The 23,411-nt window shown below is 46.1% G+C and overlaps 1 protein-coding gene across 5 annotated transcripts in view; it reads right to left on the reverse strand.

Moving 5' to 3' along the window:
• Positions 1–23,411, reverse strand: part of ZNF608 (zinc finger protein 608) — a gene marked incomplete at its 3' end in the record, with an annotated part of 113,224 nt that overhangs the window by 45,148 nt on the left and 44,665 nt on the right. For all 5 annotated transcript variants that reach the window (XM_082724896.1, XM_082724898.1, XM_082724895.1 and 2 more), the window contains one exon: positions 14,207–14,462. In XM_082724896.1, coding sequence (XP_082581022.1) covers positions 14,207–14,462 — 256 coding nt within the window. The remainder of the gene's footprint in view (positions 1–14,206; positions 14,463–23,411) is intronic.

The raw sequence follows: 23,411 nt of genomic DNA on the forward strand, positions 1-23,411 counted from the left end.
TATATATATATATATATATGCATAGTGACTTCGGTAAGCATCCATGGGGAGGCACCCTGGGACACAAGGTGTAGATAGAGTAACACAGAAGGAGGTAGAGCTCATGCAGCCATTTTAGGGCAGGGGTTTGAAACGGTACATTTTAGGAATCTTTTCAGATAATGTCTTCCATGTGCTCATTCTTCCGTGGAATGTACCGGAGCATAAAATAAATGTCAGCCTACTCAGACCAGACTCCCCTTTACCTACACAATGGCCAATAGTTCAATATAAATGATTTCAATAAATAAAGTGTTCCAGAAATAGATCCACTTTGGGATACTCATGGGATGGCTACCTGCTGTTCAGCAGGACTTGGCACGAACCCAGAGGGTAACTTAAGCGTAACGCCATCGAGGCTGACTGTTGGCTTGGAATTTTTCTCAGAAAATTCTCTACGTCTGAAATGATTCTGGCAAGAACATTCTATGGGATTCACACCCCCTTGTGCCCCAAAACTCAGGTATCATTAAGGAATTAGGTATTCTAAACCCTCCCATTTTACAGATGAGGAAAGTGAGGCCCAGAATCCTTTCCTGGTGGGCAAGGGACAGTATCTGCAAAAGCTGAGTGCAGCCGCAGGAACACTCACAGAACCTCATCATCGGTCACCATACATACATGTATTTTTAAGACACATGGGGTTGGTGGGAAGCAGGAGGGATCAACATTAGGCAACAGGCCACCTTTGTCCGTTTTCCTTTCAACTGGCCTCCCTCTTCCCTGGAGACCAATCTGCTCTCGTAACCACAAAGTTGGAGCAATCACATCATTTTGTCTTCATTTGGTTTTGGTCCTGCTTTAGCCACTGGTCTTCTCTCAGTTTCGCTAGCAGCAGTTACAACTGCAGTACTGAGGACTCTGGACGGATCTGCAAGTCAGTCCAGAGGGTTTTTGTGGGGGGTGGGGCAGTGTGTGTGTGTGTGTGTGTGTGTGTGTGTGTGTGTGTGTGTTTAATCTGCTAAATAGATTTAGACCACTGCAGCCAAAAAGATAAAGAATTTTTAATCCAAAAATTATAGGTGCTCCTTGCTGTATGGACTCATGCCCTTCCAAAAGATCTGAATCAACACAGGATTTTGTATGAAATAACTGAATGCTCCCGTCGCTGGCTTCTCATGGGAGATGACCAAGGCATGTAGCTTTTTGTGTGCTTTCTTAAGTCAAGTGCTGTCACTCAAGAGGCTTTTCACTAATCAAGGAACCATCATGTGCGCAGAAAGCTTCAGCTGCCTCCAAGCAATTTTGATGTTCTGGGTTCTAATCAAGCATATAATGCTTACCTACTTACCTACTGGCCTAGCACTTCTACTACTCTCAGTGTCACTTTTCAGTAATTATCAGGATGAAATAAATAGGGCAATGACACCAAACACTGACCCATACAAGCCAACGCTGTGAGAATTTGCAGCTAGAACACTAACTTAGACTCCCTGACAATCCCCTAACACTCCCTTGTAAACACGGGATGACTTTTCCTACTTTCCAAAACAGAGAACAATTTACCCTGAGCAAAAGCCTGGATCTACAGATCAGGAGTGGTTGGGCGGGAGTCAGGCAGGATCGGGGGAATGCAGGGGAGCTCATCAGTGAGTCAGAACCCAGAGTCGAAGCGATATGGGTTAGCTGCCAGGCCTGAATTCTTCTCCAGAAGAGGAACCCAGTGTGGTCCAGCCCACCTTCTTCTGACACTTTGACGTAAGCCTTCATGGCTCACTAGATCCTTCTCAAGGCATCACTGAAGCTACTGGAACTCTGTGGTCCTTGATTCTCCTTCAGACCCTGCCTTGATTTCCACTCGAGTCATAAATTCCCCACACTTTATTTTCCTCCCTTTGACAAAATGAAGATACGGACACTAACCGCGGCCTCTGATACTTAATAGTCACACTCAACAAGTCATGCTTGGTTGAAATTCCACACTTGGAAATGAGCTACTGCAAGAAACTGCAGTCTCGGGAGGACTGGTTGGACAGATGATATTTATTTCAAGATGTTTAATTCAAAAGTCAGATATAAAGGGAGATGTCCTAGAGGCCATGTGCTTTGGATTCTCTAGTAAGTGACAGAGGACTTTGTGGTCAGCGCTCTCCTTCTCAATCACTCAAGATGAATGTTCAGTCAATACAACAGTAAGTACTGGGGTGCCTGGGTGGCTCAGTGGGTTAAGCCTCTGCCTTTGGCTCAGGTCATGAACCCAAGGTCCTGGGATCAAGTCCCGCATCAGGCTCTCTGCTCAAGCAGGGAGCCTGCTTCCCCCTCTCTCTCTGCCTGCCTCTCTGCCTACTTGTGATCTCTGTCTGTCAAATAAATAAATAAAATTAAAAACAAACAAACAAAAAAACAAACAACAGTAAGTACCTCACTGCATTCTGCTTCTTTGAAAGTTGACCCTCCTGGGGTCATCTGTTGCATTATCACCTTAGACCTTACCCTCTTTTCTTTTTAGAACTCCCCAGGAATGTGAGACAGCCTTCTGGTCACCCTACTGAGTAGAGATTTTACAGAAGAGAAAAGCTCTTCCTTATGGAAGACGGTCATCATTCCAGGCTATGGTCTTCCTCACTTGTATACAGTTGGGTATTAAGACTCACTGGACTCAAAGCCCCTCGCAGGGCCAGACGACTGCAGCCTGCCCGGTCTCAGGCTCAGAGCACAAAGCCAATGCCTCCAACCCAATTTACGGTTCTTCTGTTCTTCCAGTACATTTGGATAAGAAATCACGTTAGAGATGTCCGCTCGAGGTGCTGGTCAGAAGCAGCTCACCGCTGGGACTGGCTTGGCTTGTCGTATTCTGAAAAGCTACAAGGTATTCTCCAGAAGCCGAGGAACGTGGTGGAAAGCAGTCTTGGTTGGTTCTCTCTCAACAAATGGGCCTTTGCTGCTCCTCAAGTGAAGTAAGACACGTTCAATGTTCTCAGCTCTTTCAACGTGACTTACTTCGAAAGTTGTCTGTCAACATGAGTATCAAGAAGACAGCAACGTGACAACACAGACAGTGTGCAGATGTCCAAGTGAGTCCGTGAAGAGCTGGCGGGACCCCAACGGTCCACAGAGCCAGAGGAACATGTGGCATTGCCTCTGACGGATGGGAAGGGCTTGGCTATTTCTTCTCTTGTGATGAAATATGCAGTCAAAAACAGCATTTTGGGTACTTTTGTAAAAATATTTGGTGAATATTAAAAGACATCTCACTCTATAAGCCGAATTAAGTTCCCACATCGCAGTCAAAACCTCAAACTGACAAGCAAATGTTTATTTGCCTTTTAGCATATTTTTAAAATAATTGGTTATATTCTCTCTCTCACACACACACACAGAGAGAGCGAGAGAGACTTAAAAACTAGGAAAGGCTGATCATGGGAGGTACACAGCAGAAATCCAGAAAGGACACATAACCATTTTATTCAGGCCGCCTGTGCCTCGATTTCTCCTCGAGAGTCACAGGGCTCATGATGGGAGTCTTGAACATAAAGCAAAGATGCTAATCAGATGGCGCTGGCAGAGCCCCGTAGAGCTCCCCAGGCAGAAGTGCTCCGCTGTTCAGACATACCCAATGTGTCATGTGTCGTGTAAAGAAAGCAGCCCCACTTCTAACGTCCAAGGAATGAAAATACTACCCGACATACCCAAGTCAGAAGGCTTCCTGTGAAACGGAGGCCATGTAGGGTGTGGGATGCTTATAACCATCCCATTTCCTATGCAGATGCAAGCAATTACCAAATGGGCGGAGAAGGGCTTGCCTAACTCCCATTGCTTTGAATCCTGCCCTTCTCAGGTCTTGGCTGGATACTCCACCACTTGCCCACGAGCCTCATTCCTGCAACCTTCTTTGCTGAGAATGCTTTCTGCAACCTCTGATAGGACGTCCCCATAGCATAGCTTCCTTTCCTTTCACCAGAAGACTATTAGCCAGTCTTATTTGAGGACAGAAGGGCTGGGGAAGGGTACATGTGAGAACACTGTAGTAGATACTATTTTTTAAGACGACCTGGAAAATTCCTGCTGCTGTAGCTACACAGGGCAGCAGCCGAGGGAAGAGGCTAGGGAAAAGGGGAAATGAATGTTGGAATCAGGGGCGGGAGGGACGGTGGACAAGTCAGGGCTAAGTTGTGCCGGCTTGAGTAAGTCGAGTGACAAATGATGTATTATCAACAAATCACAAGGTGCAAAGTTTTCCTGTAAAGATCTCTCCTTACTCCATCCATCCTTATTCTGAAGGAGCAGAACCCTAAAGAAGATGTTTGCAAAGACAGAAACGGGAGTGGCTGAGATGGCTTCCAGTTCAGAATGGATATTTGACAGACCCCAAATTGCCCCTGGGTGTTTGAATGTCTCCGAGGAGGTCTTTTTAAAATTCTTTCCCTTGGGGGGGCAGGGGGAGGGGCGCAGAAAATGTAAAACATCCAGACACAAGCAGAAGTGATATGTGAACCTCTGTTTTACCCAGAGCAATGCCCTCCCAGGACAGGGCGCTGGCCACACGCTGGCCAGGGCCCCTTGGCAGCACACCTGCTGTTCCTGGCTGGTCCACTGTGATTTTTACACAAGAGGGAAGACGGTCGCATTCCCTCTCCATCTACGGTAGGACCCTGGATGTGGGCATTGGAGGCTCTGTGCATATGACTTTTAACTCCATCCTCTGGTCATGAAAAGGTCAGTGAGGCCAAAGTTGTCGGGAAGGTTGAGAGAGAAAAGCGTTTTTCAACCAGGGCCATGGGAACTGGTACAGTTTACCAGGACTGCCTTTGGGGAAAGTAGTGAAGCCATCAAACGTTGAAAATGTTTGTGTCCTTTGACTGGGTGATTGTTTCTTGAAACCTGATCCTAGAAGAATAACTGCAAATTCATAAAACAGAACAAATACTTCAGCACAAAGACAGACTCTGTAGTATGATATTATTGAAGAAGCTGAAGGCAGTGTAAATATCCAGACTTAGAGGAATTTGAATCAAATTGTGTGTCCATTTCATAAAATGCTTTGTATCAGCAGAAAACGCATCTTAGAAAATGTTTCAACATCAGAAACGTTTATGGGGGCGCCTGGGTGGCTCAGTCGGCTAAGCGTCTGCCTTCGGCTCAGGTCATGACCCCAGGGTCCTAGCATCAAGCCCTACATATGGCTCCCTGCTCAGTGGGGAACCTGCTTCTCCCTCTCCCATTACCCCTGCTTGTGTTCCCTCTCTCACTGTCTCTCTCTGTCAAATAAATAAATAAAATCTAAAAAATAATGTTTATGCTTTAATGTTATAATTAAAAGGGAAAGCAGTATTTATCTACCAAATGATCCCAACTTGTTTAAAAAAAAAAAAAGTGTATTTAAAAAGCAAAAAAAGGGCACCTGGGTGGCTCAGCTGGTTGAGCGACTGCCTTCAGCTCAGGTCATGATCCCAGAGTCCCAGGATCAAGTCCCACTAGAGGCTCCAGCTCCACGGGGAGTCTGCTTCCCCCTCTGACCTTCTCCCCTCTCACGCGCTCGCTCTTTCTCTCTCTTAAATAAATAAATAATAAAAAAGCAAAAAAGGGGGGGGGTAAACCAACAAATTATAGCAGATGCCTGAATAGTGAGATTACAGATGACTTTTTTTTTTCTTCTACCTTTTGGGTGTTTTCCACCCCGTGGATATCCTCAAATGGCCTTCTATGATCAGAAAATTAAAACCATACTGAGGATACGAATGGCAGAAGGAAAAAAAAGCAAACCGAATTATTTTGTTTCCCCTTTTGTTGGAGACTGGTCTAGGAAGAGCAAGGTTGCGAGGTGAATTTTAATACGCTGTAATCAGATTTTATAATGCCCCCCCACCCGTACACACACACACACACACACACACACACACAAATCAGTGAAAAAGTAGATTTCTGGAGCAATATTGTCCAGATTGTCTAGGCCAAACTTAATTCAAAAGTAACATATTCTTGACTAGAAAGCTATACTACACACACTGAAACAGGTATCAAGACCATATCACTTTGTTCCGCAAATGTATTCAACATTCAACAAATATGTATGGCATACTGACTCCGTGCCAGGCGCTGGGGATCCAACAGTGAACAAAACAGATGGGATCTGTGGACTAAAGAAGCTTCCAGCTTAGTGGGGCAGAAAGGGATGGTGTGTATACATCAACCCAGCTGAAACGGATTCAGTTACTCCTGCCAAAATCAGATGCGAGCACTATAAAGAATTTCCTATCATTCTGTGCTTAAAAATAAAATAAAATAAAAACTCTGATTACTGTGTCATATGGGACTGCCTCCTTCCAAAGCACGCTTTGGGAGATACATGGGAGCTTGCTAGAGTGGAACTCCCAGGACAAGGTGGGACGCACAAAGGGTTCTGCACGTCCAAGGAGGTAGGTGTGCAGTCTTGCAGAGGTAAATCCCTTTCTAAGTCTCTCCTTCGTTAAAAGTATGGACAAAACCAGAGTATACTCTGGACTGTGTTCTAAGGATTAAAGGAAATCATTACCTGGCAAGCATGTCCAGCACAATGAATGCCCAGTACAAACACTCAACAAATCCACCCTTTCTCTCATCCATAAAAAACACTTAAAATCAAGGAAGAATCAAAGACAAGGATGCATTTAGTCAATGAAATGGGGATTGCTCTAAGGAAGCAGTAGTGACTACTAAGGGCGACAGGGTTTTCTTTGGATCATAAAAATGTTCTCAAATTAATGGTGGCGACGGTTGGAGGACTCTTCATACATTAAAAAAATACCCACTGATGGGACGCCTGGGTGGCTCAGTTGGTTGGACGACTGCCTTTGGCTCAGGTCACGATCCCGGATTCCCGGGATGGAGTCCTGCATCGGGCTCCCAGCTCCATGGGGAGTCTGCTTCTCCCTCTGACCTTCTCCTCGCTCATGCTCTCTCTCACTGTCTCTCTCTCTCAAATAAATAAATAAAATCTTAAAAAAAAAAAAAATACCCACTGAAATATACACTTTAAATGGGTGGACTGGGGACGCTTGGGTGGCTCAGTGGGTTAAGCCTCTGCCTTTGGCTCAGATCATGATCTCAGGGTCCTGGGATCGAGCCCTGCATCGGGTTCTCTGCTCAGCAGGGAGCCTGCTTCCTCTTCTCCCTCTGCCTGCTTCTCTACCTATTTGTAATCTCTCTCTCTCTCTCAAATAAATAAATAAATAAATAAATGGGTTGGCTGTATGCTGTATGAATTGTATCTCAAGAAAGCTGCTATAAAAATTCTATTTAACAAGTCAAAGAAATACTTTTAATCAATATGCCCAGGTAGGCCAAAAGCTATTTCTTGCAACAATGAGAATACTCCACTCCATAATTAGAAAATATATCTTCATTTCAAGATCACTGTAATATTAAGACACTTTCAAGATTTTTTTTACCAACTTTTTTTTTTTTTTAAGATTTTATTTATTTATTTGACAGAGAGATCACAAGTAGGCAGAGAGGCAGGCAGATAGGCAGGCAGAGAGAGAGGAGGAAGCAGGATCCCCGCTGAGCAGAGAGCCTGATGAGGGACTCGATCCCAGGACCCTGAGATCCTGATCCGAGCCGAAGGCAGCGGCTTAACCCACTGAGCCACCCAGGCGCCCCTTTTACCAACTTCTATATAGGGAAAAGACAAGCAAGGGAGGACACTACTATCCACACACATCTTGTAAGAAAACTTCTTAGATCTTTAATATACTCCAGTCTGAAGAAAAGTTTAGTTTGACATGCCTCACATTCTATATTCACAGAGAAGTTCAGCTACAGTATTGACCAACCAAAAGGGTTAACAAGAAAAGGCCTTTACACAGGGAGTTTAATGAAGCTGACTGCTTCATTCCCTAACACCCAAGGTCACCACCAAAATACACACACAAATGACACAAAAGAAAAATGTTTGGTCTAAAAACATGAAGCTGAACCCTACCTAAGAGCAGCTTATTTATTTCACACTGACTAGCAGCGATGTGATTATGGTATCACTTTCCAACAAAACACACCATCACTCATCCATATGCAAACGGTGGCCCCATCAGAAAAGCCTACAGCTGGTAGGTGCAGGAGGAAAGCAAACCCAGCAAGACAGCCCAGACAAGCCAGCCCTTGGTCCCTTCCTTAGACCTCCCCTTCATTCACAGATCTTTATGGACGACACACTATGAACACCTGGCCTCCGTTTTTCATTTGTGATTTTTCTGTGAAACTGGTAACGTGAGTTTCTATAATCTTAAAAAACCAAATACTTTGACATGTTTTATAATTATGTATAACATGTATCTTTAAACCAAGTTTATTTTACTTAAAAAAAAGAAAGAAAGAAAAACCTTTACCATTGTACCCAGAATAATGAGAGATAACCAAGATGGCATGTGGTCCAGCAAATATACAAATATGGTTTTCTACTTGGGTTGACTTCTGCATGTAAAAATAGGTGGTTCTTGGGACGCCTGGGAGGCTCAGTGGGTTAAAGCCTCTGCCTTCTGTCAGGGGCATGATCCCAGGGTCCTGGGATCGAGCCCCATGCCAGGTTCTCTGCTCGGCAGGGAACTTGCTTCCTCCACTTTCTCTGCCTGCCTCTCTGCCTACTTGTGATCTCTGTGAAATAAATAAAATATTTTTAAAAAAAAATAGGTGGTTCTTGTACGCTTTGGAAGGCCCATCCTTCGAGCTGCTCTGCCACCGGTGGTAATGAATCTCAACTCTTCACGGCCAACCACCACTGTAAGAATGCCTGGGGTGGGAGTGGGGGGTCAAGTTTATGGCCAAGACACCAAATGGCACTAACCAGCAGTTCTTCCGGCTTTCCGAATCCCTTTGAGTTCATGGTGAAGATCAAGGCCCGATGCTCTTTCTTACCAGCACACTGATTAACTGACTGTGTGCACCTGCCGACCCCCATACCAGGCGCTGATTTACCTCCACTTAGCCCATTCCTGATAGGAGGGAGCATGCCCCCTAGCAGTCTTCAAGTCCCCTCCCCCCACCCCCACCACGGCTGAGTTAACAATCATCACTGGCATGGCGGGTAATGAAATGCAGAAGCGAAAGTGGACATCTTACTCGCCTTGTGAGTCAAAGCTGAATTTATAAAATCACTGGGAAATACCTCAGTAAGTAAGAACATTTCACTTAGTTTAAAAAAAAAAAAAAAAAAAAGTATGGCACCTATTCCACGCTCAGACACCAAAAACACAAAGTGAGCCTGGATTTCGTATGTAATCTCTTCTCAAATCAAAACTCAAAATGAAAGTTCTATCTCCGGTAATAAGTTCGGCAAGTCAAACACCGCAGCACAGGAGTAACGACAACGTAGGTCAGCCCTGTCGTCAGTTTATAGAGGATCGTTTGCCTCTTAATGAATGAACCTGAAACCCCCGATACTGCACGCTGAAACACTGTCCCCTCTAGGACTCTGGAGACACAGGAGAAGCAGAAGCACTGACGAGCATCTCCGGTGGTTTAAAGAGAGTCATTTACTTCCCCCTATTAATTACCTTTAAAACATTAATTCCCAAGATCACTGTTCTTGGAAAACACATAGAACCTCAGATGAAGAACCTCATACAAAGAACCATTCTGCCTCTTACACCAGGTGGCACGTCTTCTCTAAAACACCACACTTAGGTTCAGAAGCTGCCATCTGCATCCCCTCTCAAAGCTAATAGGAAGGCTGCCAAGTCTTAACTTTAATACTCTGGATTTCTGAACTATTTCAAAAATAATTCAGCAGAGAGAAGCCTGGGTGGCTAGGTCAGTTAAGTGGCTGCCTTCAGCTCAAGTCATGATCCCGGGGTCCTGGGATCAAGCCCTGCATTGGGCTCCGTTTCTCCCTCTCCCTCTGCCCCTGCTCCTGTGCACACGCTCTCTCTTTCTCTGTCAAATAAATAAATAAAATCTTTCTTTAAAAAAAAAAATAATAATTCAGCAGACACCACGGGGAAAGGAAATGAAGCTACCACTTCTGGCTCCCTGAAGGGACAGACAGTAAGGTCCACCCCACCATATTAACAAGTCAGAAGAGTGGTACCAATTAGTTGTTCATTAAGTCCCAGACACTCTGTTAAGTCCAAGTTCAAAATCAAGCGCTGGACCCTCTTTCTTTCTGGGATGGTGCTTCAACCACGCTCACCTGCCACACTATAGCTTTTAGGCAAACACTATCCAGGGAGGTAAATAGGGCAGGGGTGTCTGTCCATTTTATACCCGAGAGAATGAGGTAACAACACATGGACTTCCTTAAAGGGAAAAAGTCGAGCAGCTTGCAGGGGTTAGGACATCCCCTCTTTCCCCTGAGACCGTGTTTCTCAGTCTTGTTTGCACATCAGAATCCCCTAGGGAGCTCTGGAAAAAAACACCAACACCAGGTCACCCAACCAGCCCAAACTGCCATCCCTGACCAAGGAAATGCCCAGAAGTGGTGCCTAGACATGTTTTTAAAAATCTCCGGGTGACTCAAAGGCACAGAGCTGAGAACCTCAGTGTTGTAACCTTACATGTTTGAAAGGCCAAAGTAAATTAGAGTTATAACAACAAAGTGTGTTCTCGGATAGAGCCCCCCCCCCCAAAAAAGGGGGGGGTGAGCCCAGTTAGAAATATGCTTTAGTAAAAATCCAAAGGAAAACACGTTCATAAGAGCGAAAAAGCCAAGTTCAGTATGTATGTATTTACATGCTCTACGTACACACCATGTTTCTTCCAGTTTGGTCTCCCCTACCCTCACCCTCCCCAAAAGAGCCAATTTCCAAACAAATAACTATACAAAAGCATGTGCATCCCAAACGTCAGGAATGAAATGCCCAGGAAATTCTTTCCAACATCTGAGAGCAATTCTGCATGAGACGTCACTGCTCCCATGCACTCACCTTCAAGAAGAGAGATCAGAGCCGAGTAACTAAACATCCAAATGCAGTTAATAGTTTTTCTCTCCTCTGGAGCACGCTCTGAAACCCACTAATTATTTCCAGAGGGAACTTCTCTCACCACACGTTACTCCTGAGGACACTCTGGTCCTCAGGCAACCAGGACTCTACATCCTGGCAGCAACACTAAAGGCAAAGCCTGTGACTCAAAGAACCCTCCTCAAATGAGGAATTCCAAGCACAAGAAGCAATTAGTATTTAGTGGGGATTTCATATTGTTGTCTTGCTGGTGCACATTATCCTTCAAAACAGATCTTAAGAACACTCCATATTCCCTCCAAAGACGGCAGATAGGAGCTCCAGAAATTTCTAGGATCTCAATACACACACACACCTAACAAATTAGGTGTGTGAAAACCACTCCCGGGTATAAAAATCACCTCAAATGAAAACACCAGGGAAGAGATTTTTTTTTTTTTTTTTCCAACTCCATCTCCAGGAGGTTAATCAGAGGCAACCGGCACTTTCCGAAGTGCCTGACTTAAAGCTTGTCGTTAATGCGACGCCACAGCAGTAAACGATTGTGGCTTCCCGTCCCCTCCCGTTCTTCCCAAACCCATCCCTTTTAGCTCTGCCAACTAACTGGCTCCAAATGCGTTTGTTCTGTTTCTCTCTTTGTTTTCCCCAAAGGGAAAAATTAATGGTCAAGTGGATTTAATTTTTAAATTGGTACAAGAGCTTTTAAACACACTGTACGGGGGGGGGGGGGGCAGAGGAGGGTTGCAAATGGAACACTCTTAAGAAGGGTTGCACATTAAACACACATTTTACGACCCGCGTCTTTACCAAGTCGGGTTCTCGAGTTCTGTGGAGGTCGGGAGTTGAGTTTATTCAGCAAGAATAACTGTGTTAAGGAGCTCTGGCTCCTTCTTGTCACCACAGTCGACATCCACACGTCCCAAATCCTGGAAAATGTGAGACAGTAACAAGAAGGCTGGAGCTGCAGAAGGCTCCAGTCCTGGGTCTGCAGAGCCCGGAAAGCTGTCGGTGTGCCACAGAGGGGGGAGGGGCACACCCACAGGATGGGGGGACCGCAGCACACGGACTCAGGAGGCGGACCGCTCAGAGAACACTGTGCAACTCGTGAGACTGTATGTGCACCGCGACCAAACAGAAGGAAGAAAAGAATGTCACAGTAATCTTGACAATAGCATCGAGCTCTTTAACGGTTTGCCCAGAGTTCCTACAGTTTCTGAATACAACATTTGTTTCCCCTAAGTAAACCCATCTTTTATTAGAAGCTCAGGTTCAAGTCAAAACCAAGCCAACGTCCAAGCGAAGTGAAAAATAACCCAAGATTTACAGGCGTTCCAAAAAGTCTGTAGCTAATTTTACAGCATCTGCCACCCAGTGAGGTCATGCTGCAGGAACATGGTCCTGTTCCACACAGGACTAAGTAAAGTCAAGACGCGCAATAAACCGACAGTCACTAAGTCGCTGCTGGGACAGAAGTGCAAGGCGCCACTTCACCCTAACAAGCACGTGGATTCAAGTGCCAGAAAATCTTTCTTTCGAGTCAATGGAAGATCAACCTTGGCCCTTCCAAATCTTTTTCTGTGTCCGAATCATCAGTACCCAAGCTAATGAACTATGACCTTATTAATGTCTTGATGCTGTCTCTTTCTATACTTTTCTCCCCCAAGATACCAGCCGGGACACCCTCAGCCCCCGCTTCGGCTCTTGGGAAAGTCTGAGAAGGCCAAGTATGTACACAACCCAAGGGGAAGCAGGAGGACAGAAGCTGGCTGCCCACAGGGGACCTACGCTGTGCCCTGGAGGGCGTCTCAATGGACAAGCAAGAGATGAAAATGTGAACTCTAGCTCCTCTTCCCCCAACTCCCCCCAATCTGGCTGCAGAGCTCTACTAAAAGTACAAAGAGGACGCACCCTCCCCACCCCCCCACCCCAAACACCAGACATTTCTAAAGCCGAAAGCAAACGTGAACTATCACTTTTGGTTGCGCACACAAGAGAGCTCTTCCCATCTGCCGCTTTTATTCACTTTCCCGGGTTCCTTCATCTGTAAAGACTTTTCCTTACCGATGCTATCTACGAAATTCTGTAACCAAACACAAAATAGATCCTTTAACAGCATTTTTGACACAAGACGCAGAATTCCAAGATTCTCCTAAGGTTTTTTGCTTTTCTACCTGGAGACAGCGTGTGCTGTTTTCCACCTTCTGACAATTACGCTGGGACAACCTGTCATCTGATTTTCATTCTTTTGTATATATTTTACTTTCTTTCCTAGGAGTCGCAACCCTCAACTTCTCCCCTTGATGCAGAGGGACCTAAACAGTGATTCTGAGTCTCGATGCCCTCCTCCCTGTCCCTACTCCTCTCAGACCAACGGGTCATGATTCAGACACCTGTCCTCTCCCTTATCCTTGACCAACCTAGCTTAGAGGGAAGAAGGGGTTGTTCACTCTCCTTTGCTCGCCTGGGGCTTGTTTCTTCCTCATTTTTCTCTATTCCTCTCATTCCCCAGTGGAGCAATGCAGTGCTGTCCTTGGTATTTCGTTTTTCATTACTTAAGGGCCTCTAAGGTCAATGACATCTGAAACACACCAGACCAGGTATCACGTGCTATGAGATGTGTCCAGGGTTCGATCCATGGTGGGTATGGTAGAGGCCACACTTGTACATTTCTAAGAACAGTGACAGGTTAATCCTAATCCCCTGACTACTGGATTCCCCTTGCCAGTTGGCCCGGGGAGCTAAGGGGCAGGGAAGGTGCCATGTCTCCAGTCACAGAAGAGAAATGACTGGCTCAGCTGGGGCTTAAAAGCCTCTGAGCTTGGGCTTTGTGAGCTCAGACCACCAACCAGCCACAGCCACATCACGGGCACGGCTCTCGCTAAACACAAGAACCCGAGCTCAATTCAGCAGGTCAATTTAAGCCTTAATACCCCACGTCAAGATAAACGAAACCACCATGTCCAGACAGACTGGCTGGCACCAAAGAAGAAAGTGAACTTGAGATCCATCTGTCACCCTAATTTCCACAATCCCTCTTGGGGCAAAGGGGAACCCTCATCCTGCTTCCCAGTCTCCCTGTGCTAGCACCTAAAGTACAGATCCCTTTCACGGACCTCTCATTCACCTTGAACACAAGAGCCTCCGTGCTTATTCCGACAGCCATCCAGACAGCATGAAAACCCCTCTTCCCACCTCGCCGCCTACCACCAGACCACGTCCCCTCACCGGTGGGCATAAACACAGAACGTCATGGGGAAGAGGGCACAGGGAAATAGAGAAAAGTAAAGTGTATTTACCTTCTTCTGTTTCATGCCACACGATCCCTTCCAAATTCACACTGGTCCCAGGTTCACAGGGCCCCAGACACTCGGGCTCTGTCACTACTCCAACTTCACACGTATTGACACCCACGGAACGAGTCCGAACCAAAAGCTGCTCGACCGGTGCTGCAATATTGGGTGAAGATGGGGGAAAGTAGGAGGGCAGAATCTGAGGCGTGAGGCTGCTGGAAATCGGTGGTGGCGGCGCTGGCACTGTAAACAGGGGGTCAACCTGAAAGACAGACAGGCTTACTGCAGTGGTGCTGTATTCTCGGAGCTGTTTGCAATGCAATCTGTTTACATCACTTCTAGAATACATCACCGTTCCAAATTCCATTTGCAATTATAATACGCTTTGAGGGTTTGCATGGTGCCAAAAGACACAGTCAAAGGGAAATGAGCATCTGATTTCTTTTTTCCCACATGCCGAACAAGGTCACAGCATTGGGGCTCTCGCTTCCAGAATGAGAGGCAGGACTTCAATGTCCTGATGTCACCGATGGACAACCGGTCAGCCTCGGTCAGGGTGCGAGATATATGCTCTGCAAAATTCAGGCTCCTTCCCTCCTGTAATAAAATCGTACTTCCAAAACTGCAGTGTTTTCCAAAAGAGGAACTCCAATAAACACCGCAGATGCATCATTTGGACAGTTAAGCACAGGAGATGGACTGAAATTGTTTTCAAAGTACTTTATAAACCATAATGAATTAAATCACTACGAAAATACATTAACTTACTCTGCTGAATATATAAAATACATAAACTTGATTATACACACTCAAACACATAAACTGGATATTATTAGCATGTATTAAGCATCAACTCCTAATTAAGTTTTCTACTGCAAAGTTTAACAAAATTCATACAAATGGGGAAATAAATGTGTGTGCCCAACATTAAAAGAACTGGAGTTTCTCCAATGCACCCATCCGTCAGTGGCTCGGCTTGGAGAGATCCCTGATGAATCTGACCAAGACCCAGGATCCCTCCCTCTAAACCCCAGGAAACAGACAAGACAGCCAATGTAAGAGCTTACATTGTAAGAGCAACGGTATCTCCTTTGCACCCCTATCTTAGAGAACAGGCAAAGAGATCGTCCCCACAAAACGTCCAGGACCCCGGCCGTAATGAAACCAAAGGCTGTGCACATACCAAATAGGTCAATCACCAAACACCCCACTCATTCATCAGATCCATTTTAACCACTGCTAGGACTGTTAAGAGAATTAGTTAGGGCCCTGCTCAAACAGGTGGTCACAGGCAGATAAGCCCACTGTAAAGCCCATCTGCACAGGGACTCCACATTCCTCATGCCCTCGTGTGACACACAGACACCGCCCACCTATAAGGGATGACTCCTTGCACACACGATCAGTCGAGCTAACGAGTCATATGGGTAAAAAAGGGCACACAGAAGGTTTTACCGGCAAAACGCCATCTTAGTCTGCGGTTCCTATGTTCCCAATTAACCTTTGTGAGAAATCAACACTTGGCTACAAATGTACTAGAACATAGTCTTTGTTGTTTAAATACACACACACACACACACACACACACACACACACACCGCACATGCATTTCAAGATAAATTATATGAGGAAGTGTGCTCCTAGTTCAACAGCTGAAGCAGTCATCTGTGTGGGCTCCTTGTTCATATGATAGCAGGAACTATTTCTACAGTTTGCCTCTCACTGAAATGATAAACTGACGTTCACTTGCCTGACTGATCCAAGTCGCGAGAGAACAGCCCTCCACCCATCTGCATGGGGAAGAAACTTAATTTCCTGCTCTCAGAGCTGCCATAAAACTTTAGCTCCACGCTTTGTATTGTTCTGCGTTCTTGATCACAGACCCCAAGAAAGAAAGCACGTAGCGGCCCCGAGACACCAGGTCTGGTGATTTACGCTTTCACGTAAATGCAGCTTAATGCGGACCAGAGTTCCTACTGATAGTTTCTATTTTAAGACTGAGCTGACAGATGAAGAGAGGGGTACTGAGGGAGGAAATTCAAGTGAGGGGTTAAAAAAAAAAAAACCAATGCTACATTGTAATCTTTTCAGCTAAAAGATTGTGTGAGATAAGAACTGCTTTCCAGGGATGCCTGAGTGGCTCAGTCGGCTAAGCCACTGCCTTCGGCTCAGGTCATGATCCCGGGGTCCTGGGATGGAGTCCTGCATCAGGCCCCTTGCTCAGTGCGGAGCCTGCTTCCCTCTCTGCATCTGCCTGCCTCTCTGCTTGCTTGTGCATGCTCACTCGCTCTCTGACAAATAAATAAAATCTTAAAAAAAGAACCACTTACCAGAATTTAAAGGGGGGGATGATAAACTGTCTCCTTTATAGGTTTTTTTTCTTTCACATTTGCCAACAACTTCTTAATTTGTATAGTTAGCTATAAACTGACAATGATTGGTTGCTACATATATAAACTGAAAAGACAAAACGGAACAATATTCTCGAAATACCCTTTACATCCCTTGATCGACAGCCTACATTAATTCCAAGAAAACGAACATGGCTTCAATTAGATATACAAGAAAAGGGGATGAAATAAAAGGAAGTAAGGCATATAAGAGGGCATTAATTCCCCCAAATGGGACACTGGGATACAACGAGGCAAAGCCTATAACACCAAGTTATAAGGACAGGGTGTTGGACACTAGGATTTCGGCCCCTACTCTGACACTAATTAGCTTGTCCCTTTGGGGAGGCACTTAAGTTCCGCTGAACACAGTTTTCCTCAACTGGAAAATGTAATCTCCAGCCTTCTACTGATGGCAACTCCTATCACAACAAGATTTCTGGACAAAATCTGTATTTCGATGTAAACTCCAACTACGAATATTCACACACACACACACACACACACACACACACACACCTCTACTATTTGGGATATTTAAGAGAAGTCAAACATCAAATTTCTAAAGAATCTAGAAGGCTTGAGGGGAGAGGCCACGGTATGCAGGGCCTCTCAGCGAGTGAACTGTGTTTATTTCCATCCACACAATCCAAAATGCAATGGTAAGAGCCTGGCTGACAGCATTTACAGAGGGGACCATGGAGCCCTGTCCCCACATGATTCAAAATGAGAAACTAAGCTTTATAGGGTTTGGCCAGAAAATATGAACTTATCATAAGCAGTTCCCCCATGCGATAATAGGCTAAAACTCCATAGGAAGACTCAACAGATAATACAGTGAAGAACCTTCAACTCCTTGACTCACACAGTCAACTTCTCGGTTTTTCTACGACACTGGCTTCCTCAAGAGAAATCACAGCTGCCATTCCTATAGGTGAGTACCAGAGCCTCACTACCAGTGAGAGAAGAAAGGGGAACTCTTCTCCCGTGGGATTGCAGAATGTGGAGTGAAGAACAAAGACCACCCTTCCGGTCTATTAGAAGCTCCACTTCCCCAGAAGTCACCAACCACAGAGGAGGATGGGGAATTACTGCGGCCCTAGGCATGGTTTCTATCTGGTAGGTATGCTGCTTCCTAAAACATGGCAGGTTTTTGCCAACAAAAAAAATGAGGTAAGAGACTGAATGTCTACTATCTCTTAAAATAATAATTAGATAATATGCTAGGCTGGGCCCACACATCTGGTGGCATCAACCTACAGGGCTGAGCTTCCCTTCGGCCTGGCTGTGACCTGCTGAGCTCCAGGAAGCTGACTCTGGATTTCCAGATTTCCCCCAAGACAATCACAGAACGTTCTATACCTCAAAGACCACCCAGCCCAACCTCCGCCTGTTAGAGAAACATGGCACGTATTTGCACAAACGCAAGAAGCTATCTCCGGGGGTAGCCCAAGTGGGTAGAAAGCAGCAGCATCCTAGAAGCAGAAACGGGACAGCAGGAGTTCAAATACACACACTGGGAGACAAAAGAGGTAGAAGGGAGCAAATTCAGTGTCACTAGCTCTTTCTGCCAGCGAATGTCCCCCTACAGGTTTCAGTTCTCTTATCGGGTCTAACACAAAGCCACACGCACCATATGTAAAGCAGGGACCTGGAGGGATTTTCAGTAGTGTTTTTACCTCATACAAAAGATCAACTCCACTGCACCTTGAGTTCCAGGTCACTGATCCATAGACAGAACCCTACCTTCTTCAACCAATGAGGCTCGCGGGGGCAGAGGGCAGCAACAGTCCCTAGGAGGACTCTCTCCACGTGGCACACACTTTTACTTGGCCATGGTGGATCTCGGGTTCTAATCCTGACCTGGCTGGTACTTGCTGTGGGGGCCCCCTGAGCAAGTTACTTGGTTACTCTGAGGCTCAATGTCTGGACCTAAGCACGGGAGTAAGATTAACACATACCCCCAGTGGGTCAGAGGGAAGACTCAATGAGATAACTCACGCCAAGTGACGGCTCAGCAAAGTGCTTAGCTCAGTAAATGCTGGCTGTGAGGAAGGAAAGGAGAGGGGGAAAAAAATAAATAAGTCCCTGGTCTGATATTACAGTTCTCTAACCCTGCCTCAACCTTACAAAGCTCCTTTTTATATCCTACTATATTTAACATAAATCTATAATCCCCTCCAAATGCATGGTTAAGTGCAGTTAAAGTGTGTTCAAAGTATAAGAAAAGGGGCTTAACCCTGAGCAGCTCAGCCCAGGGAAATTCTCCTCCTTTCATGCAGGGGCTTCATCTGCCCCTCAACTCACCCTCCTCCCCCCGCAATTTTATAGCACGTCCTGATGAGTCCGACACATCTACAAAATCTCCTCCTAATCTCTAGTTGCACCCCCTTTTTCACGCAACTCCCCCAAAAGCCACCTCTGAGTTGCCCCAACTTGAGCACGTATCCCCCCAAAAAACAGTAATTACACACCTGCTGTGTGCCAGGCACTGGGTACCCTGCTAGCACACCAGAAGTAGGTCAAAGCCAAGCAGGTCCCTGTTCTCCTGGACATCCTACCTCATCAAGCAAGACTGGGGCACTCCTCAAACATTTCTACAAATGCAGCCAAATTGTCCAAAGGGGCTGACCACAGGGCCTGAGTTCAAAACACAGCATGCAGTGGCAGACACTGGGGTACGGGGCGCCAGTCCTCAAAACTGGAATCCCAGTGTAGTCTAACTTCAGCTACACGACCTGGGGACAAGTGCCCTGACCTGTCTGGGACTCCATGTCTTCATCTGTAAAATGGAAATAATGAAATCAGACAAACAACCCGAGCTCAGCTCCTGGGACAGAGCAGCACTCAACCCATAAAAGCTGTTGCCATTGTCAATATGGTCACTGTGGTTACAAATACACAGGACACCTTGACGAAAAAGAAATCAGTAGGTGGTTTGGCCCTTCAAGACCAAATACCAAGATCTGCTGCATCTAAAGGCAATTCATGGGAGGCAATTACGAATACCTGGGGGGGGGGGGAGCGGGGATGGTAAGCGGAGAATGCTAAAATAGTACTCATCAGATATTCCATGTTAAAAAAAAAAATTAGTGGGGAATCATCAGTCTAATACTACTAGCATCTAGAATACAAGATTGTAATAGAGAACCAGCCAGTCTGAGCACCGGTTCCTTTGTCAAAGCTCTTTTCTGTCATCTTGATGGGACACTGATGTAACCTATTACAGCCCCAAAAAAAGAAAAGCAGGAAAGCAGCCATCTCCAGTTGGGGCGGGGATGGGGGGGGGACCCATAAGTCTAACAGCTGGTGGTGGCAGCCTGTCAAACCGAGGAAAGTTAATGTCAAGAACAGACGCGCGGCAGTCTCTCACTGTTATTTTTGCATGATTATTCCCAGGTGTTGGTGCACGCTGAGCAGTAGCCTGGCTATTTATCACTCGAGAGAGCCTAAGAGCATGGGAGTGAGGGAGGAGGGGGGTAGAGAGAGGCGGGGAAGAAAAGGTTATTTACACAGATAGCGGCACTTAGTGTATGTAATCAGAGGGGGTTGGGGGGAAAAGTCTGCAGAGAGACTCTGGCAATATTTTCTCAGTTCACCTTATTTCAAGGGCTTCCTGAGGGCTGATGAGCAAGGAAGGCTCCAGAGCCGACAGGCCTCTTTGCTTCCCTCCAACACTGACTCTGTCAGCCCTGGATGGGATCCAGGACAGGAAAAATGACAGCCAAAGGGGCACGGTCAACAGGGCAGGGGTTGGGGGGTAGGGGGAAGACACCCTGGCGGGCACCTGACTGCACCGCTCAGATCCAGCAAAGAGACAGGCAGGTGATGTGCAGGCAGAGGGAAAAGGGCCAGCCAGGGCCAGAGATGGACCAGCTTCAAGGGAAGATGGCCCTCCCACACCCTGGGACCAGTCCACACACCCCGAGGGGAGCTTGCCCTGGGGTTTCCTCCAACCAGTGCAATGATCTTCACACTCATCCGACTATTAACCCCCGCCCCCCAATCCTGGATTCTCAGATCAACAACCACCAGAGTGGCCACCGTGTTTTATTTTGCTCAGAAAATATTTTTCCGTTCTTGCGAGCACTCAGAGGCACAATGACTTAATGCTCATGACGTTCTCTCCATATCATGGTATTTGGCGGTTTTTACGAGATCGCCCACAGACACCTCTTTCATGTAAAACGCGTTAGACAGAAAGACTGCACTTCATGTATGGGGAAATCACAGCTCTTTGACGGTGACCACTGCCACAGTCTGTCCCCTTGCATTTTCACCGCCCTTGGTGCCTGACATTGTGGCTGCTCTATTAGCAAAGCGAGGGAAACTTATAAAATCATTTGCTTTCCGCACGGATCTGTTTTCCAAAGTGAAGTGTCAAGGTTCAACTCCCATCCCTGACACAGAAACCTGAAGAGATGTACATTGGTCACTCCCCATACTGGCTTTCCTGAATGTGGCAGAGACTTTTCCTTTTGGAGCCAAGACAGAAGCAAGTTCTCCCTTACACCTTGTTTCATAAGCATCGTGGGTGAGTTCTTGGTTCAGGGTCTGCTGGGTACAAGGCATCAGATACTCTCCATCTCCTTGATGGCTCGACATCCCCATTTTATGGAGGTGATCAGTGAAGATCTCAGAGGATAGACAATTTACTCAAGGCCAAACCTCTCTGATTTCAAAGTTCATGTAAAACTATGAAAAGGGACAGCCACTGTTTAGCTCCTATCACATAAGAGGGACATAATACTGTAGGTTCTCTCAGTCCATCTTCGCAAGACTGTGAAGACAAGTATTTCCAGAATGAAGAAAAGGAAATCGGGAAAGTCAGTGACTATAAAAGGTCACTGGGCGTGGTGGCCAGGCCCACACTTGAACCCACAGTAGGGTAAGAAGAAAAGCAAACTCTTCCAAACAACACAAAATGGGAAAAGGCTTTCCTCTTAAGGTAATTTCGGACCCTCCTCTGTATATTGGAAGCCACACGCCTGATTCACCTTTCAATGAAGCACATTGTTCTCGGGGCATCTAGGCAAATCACTGTAATCCCTCCCAGAAAACTCCCTGAACCCAAAGCTCAGGTTTGGTGGTGTTATTATTTGAAATCAACCAATTCTAAATGCTACAACCACATAACAATGGTTGGGAATTACACCATGGCTTTCACTTTCTCGTTTCCAGGTGTGAAGACCAGAGGCTGCCCTAAATAAAAGGTCCCAAGGGGGACACTGGGTGACTCGGTAGTTAAGTGTCTGCCTTCGGCTCAGATCATGATCCCGGAGTCCTGGGGTCAAGTCCCGCATCCAGCTCCCGGCTCAGCGGGAAGCCTGCTTTTCCCTCTCCCACTCTCCCTGCTAGTATTGCTTCTCTCGCTCTGCCTCTATCAAATAAATAAATAAAATCTTTTATAAATAAATAAATAAAAGGCTCCACGGTTCACCTGCTAATGTGCTTTTCAAAGACTCAGCCATGGACCACACGGCTCTGGCCCCCAGCTGCTTCCATTTCCGACTATGCCAAAATCACAGAATGCCAAGCCCACAGTGTCTCTCTATGGTGGGGCCCAGGTGGTGGGGGGAGGGGGTAGCAAGCAGCACCAGGAGGAGAAGACTGGGAGGGTGTCACTCCAGAAGTGGCCCCTCCGAGCAGATTGCAAAGCAGAGACACCTAAAGGCCAGCAACATATATAAAACTGCCTTTACACAAGAGCAAGTATCTTTAACTTCATCCTTGTAGACATGACAGCTTTCCAAGCCAAACAGAAGGTACCGTAGTACGCAAAGATAGAGTATAATTAAACTACTCGAGTCAGTGTCTGAAATTTGTTTTTGTTTTGAAGCCAAATAGAATTCTCTGCCAGAAGGCCCTCAACTGCGTAGAGCTCCAGGACTGCGGTGCCCCGGGGGGGGGGGGGGGGCAGGGGACACAAGGACTCCGTCCTGGGACAAACGGACTCCACCAGACAATGTCAACTGTCACACACTTAACTTCCTCTGTGTTCTCTGCCAAAAAAACCTGTCCAACTGCTGAGCCACAAATTCTGCTGTTTAAAAGTGCCACAGACACTTCCCCCTGCTCAGAGGGCGGGCTGTGCTTACAGAATGGCACGAAGGGACCAGGGTGCTGACGCCTCGTCCGTCTCGGTTCTCTGGTTGTCTCCCATCCTGCTCACTTTCAGAGTTACTCAGACCACAAAAATAAGCCGCAAACAAAGGAGACCATCATGAAAGTGCTAAGAAAAAAAGAGAACATCTATTTTCTTTTGTTAATTCTTTGCACGAGTTCCTTGACTTTGTAAAAAGCTGCATGACTGAAAATTTCCATACAAATCCCACGTACGCCAATTAGACCTGGCTCCCAATCCCCTGTGAGTGAAAAAAGCAGTTCAGTGATAAAACTCCGGATTTTTAACTCTGGATTTGGCTTAGCATGGGGACACCTACAGTACTAAACCAATCAATTTCCAAACAGCTGGATAAGGACTATCTTAGTACATGCAGGGATCAACCTTCCAGTGCCCGTCTTTGCATGACTCTAATTTCTCCTTGAAACTGGGTTGAAATTAGGGAAAGGTCACAGGCCTTTCATCCTACTTTTCTTTTTTTTAAGATTTATTTATTTATTTATTTGAGAGAAAAGAGAGAGAAACAACGTGAGTATGAAAGGCAGAGGGAGAGGGAGAAAGAATCTCAAGCAGACTCCTCACAGAGCAGAGTCCACATGGGGTTCGATCTCACAACCCTGAGATCATGACCTGACCTGAAACCAAGAGTCAGACCCTTAATCGACTGAGCTACCCAGGCGTCCCACCTTTCATCCTG

Source organism: Mustela nivalis, assembly GCF_964662115.1.
Source record: "Mustela nivalis genome assembly, chromosome: 3".
NCBI classification, from domain to species: Eukaryota; Metazoa; Chordata; class Mammalia; order Carnivora; family Mustelidae; genus Mustela; species Mustela nivalis.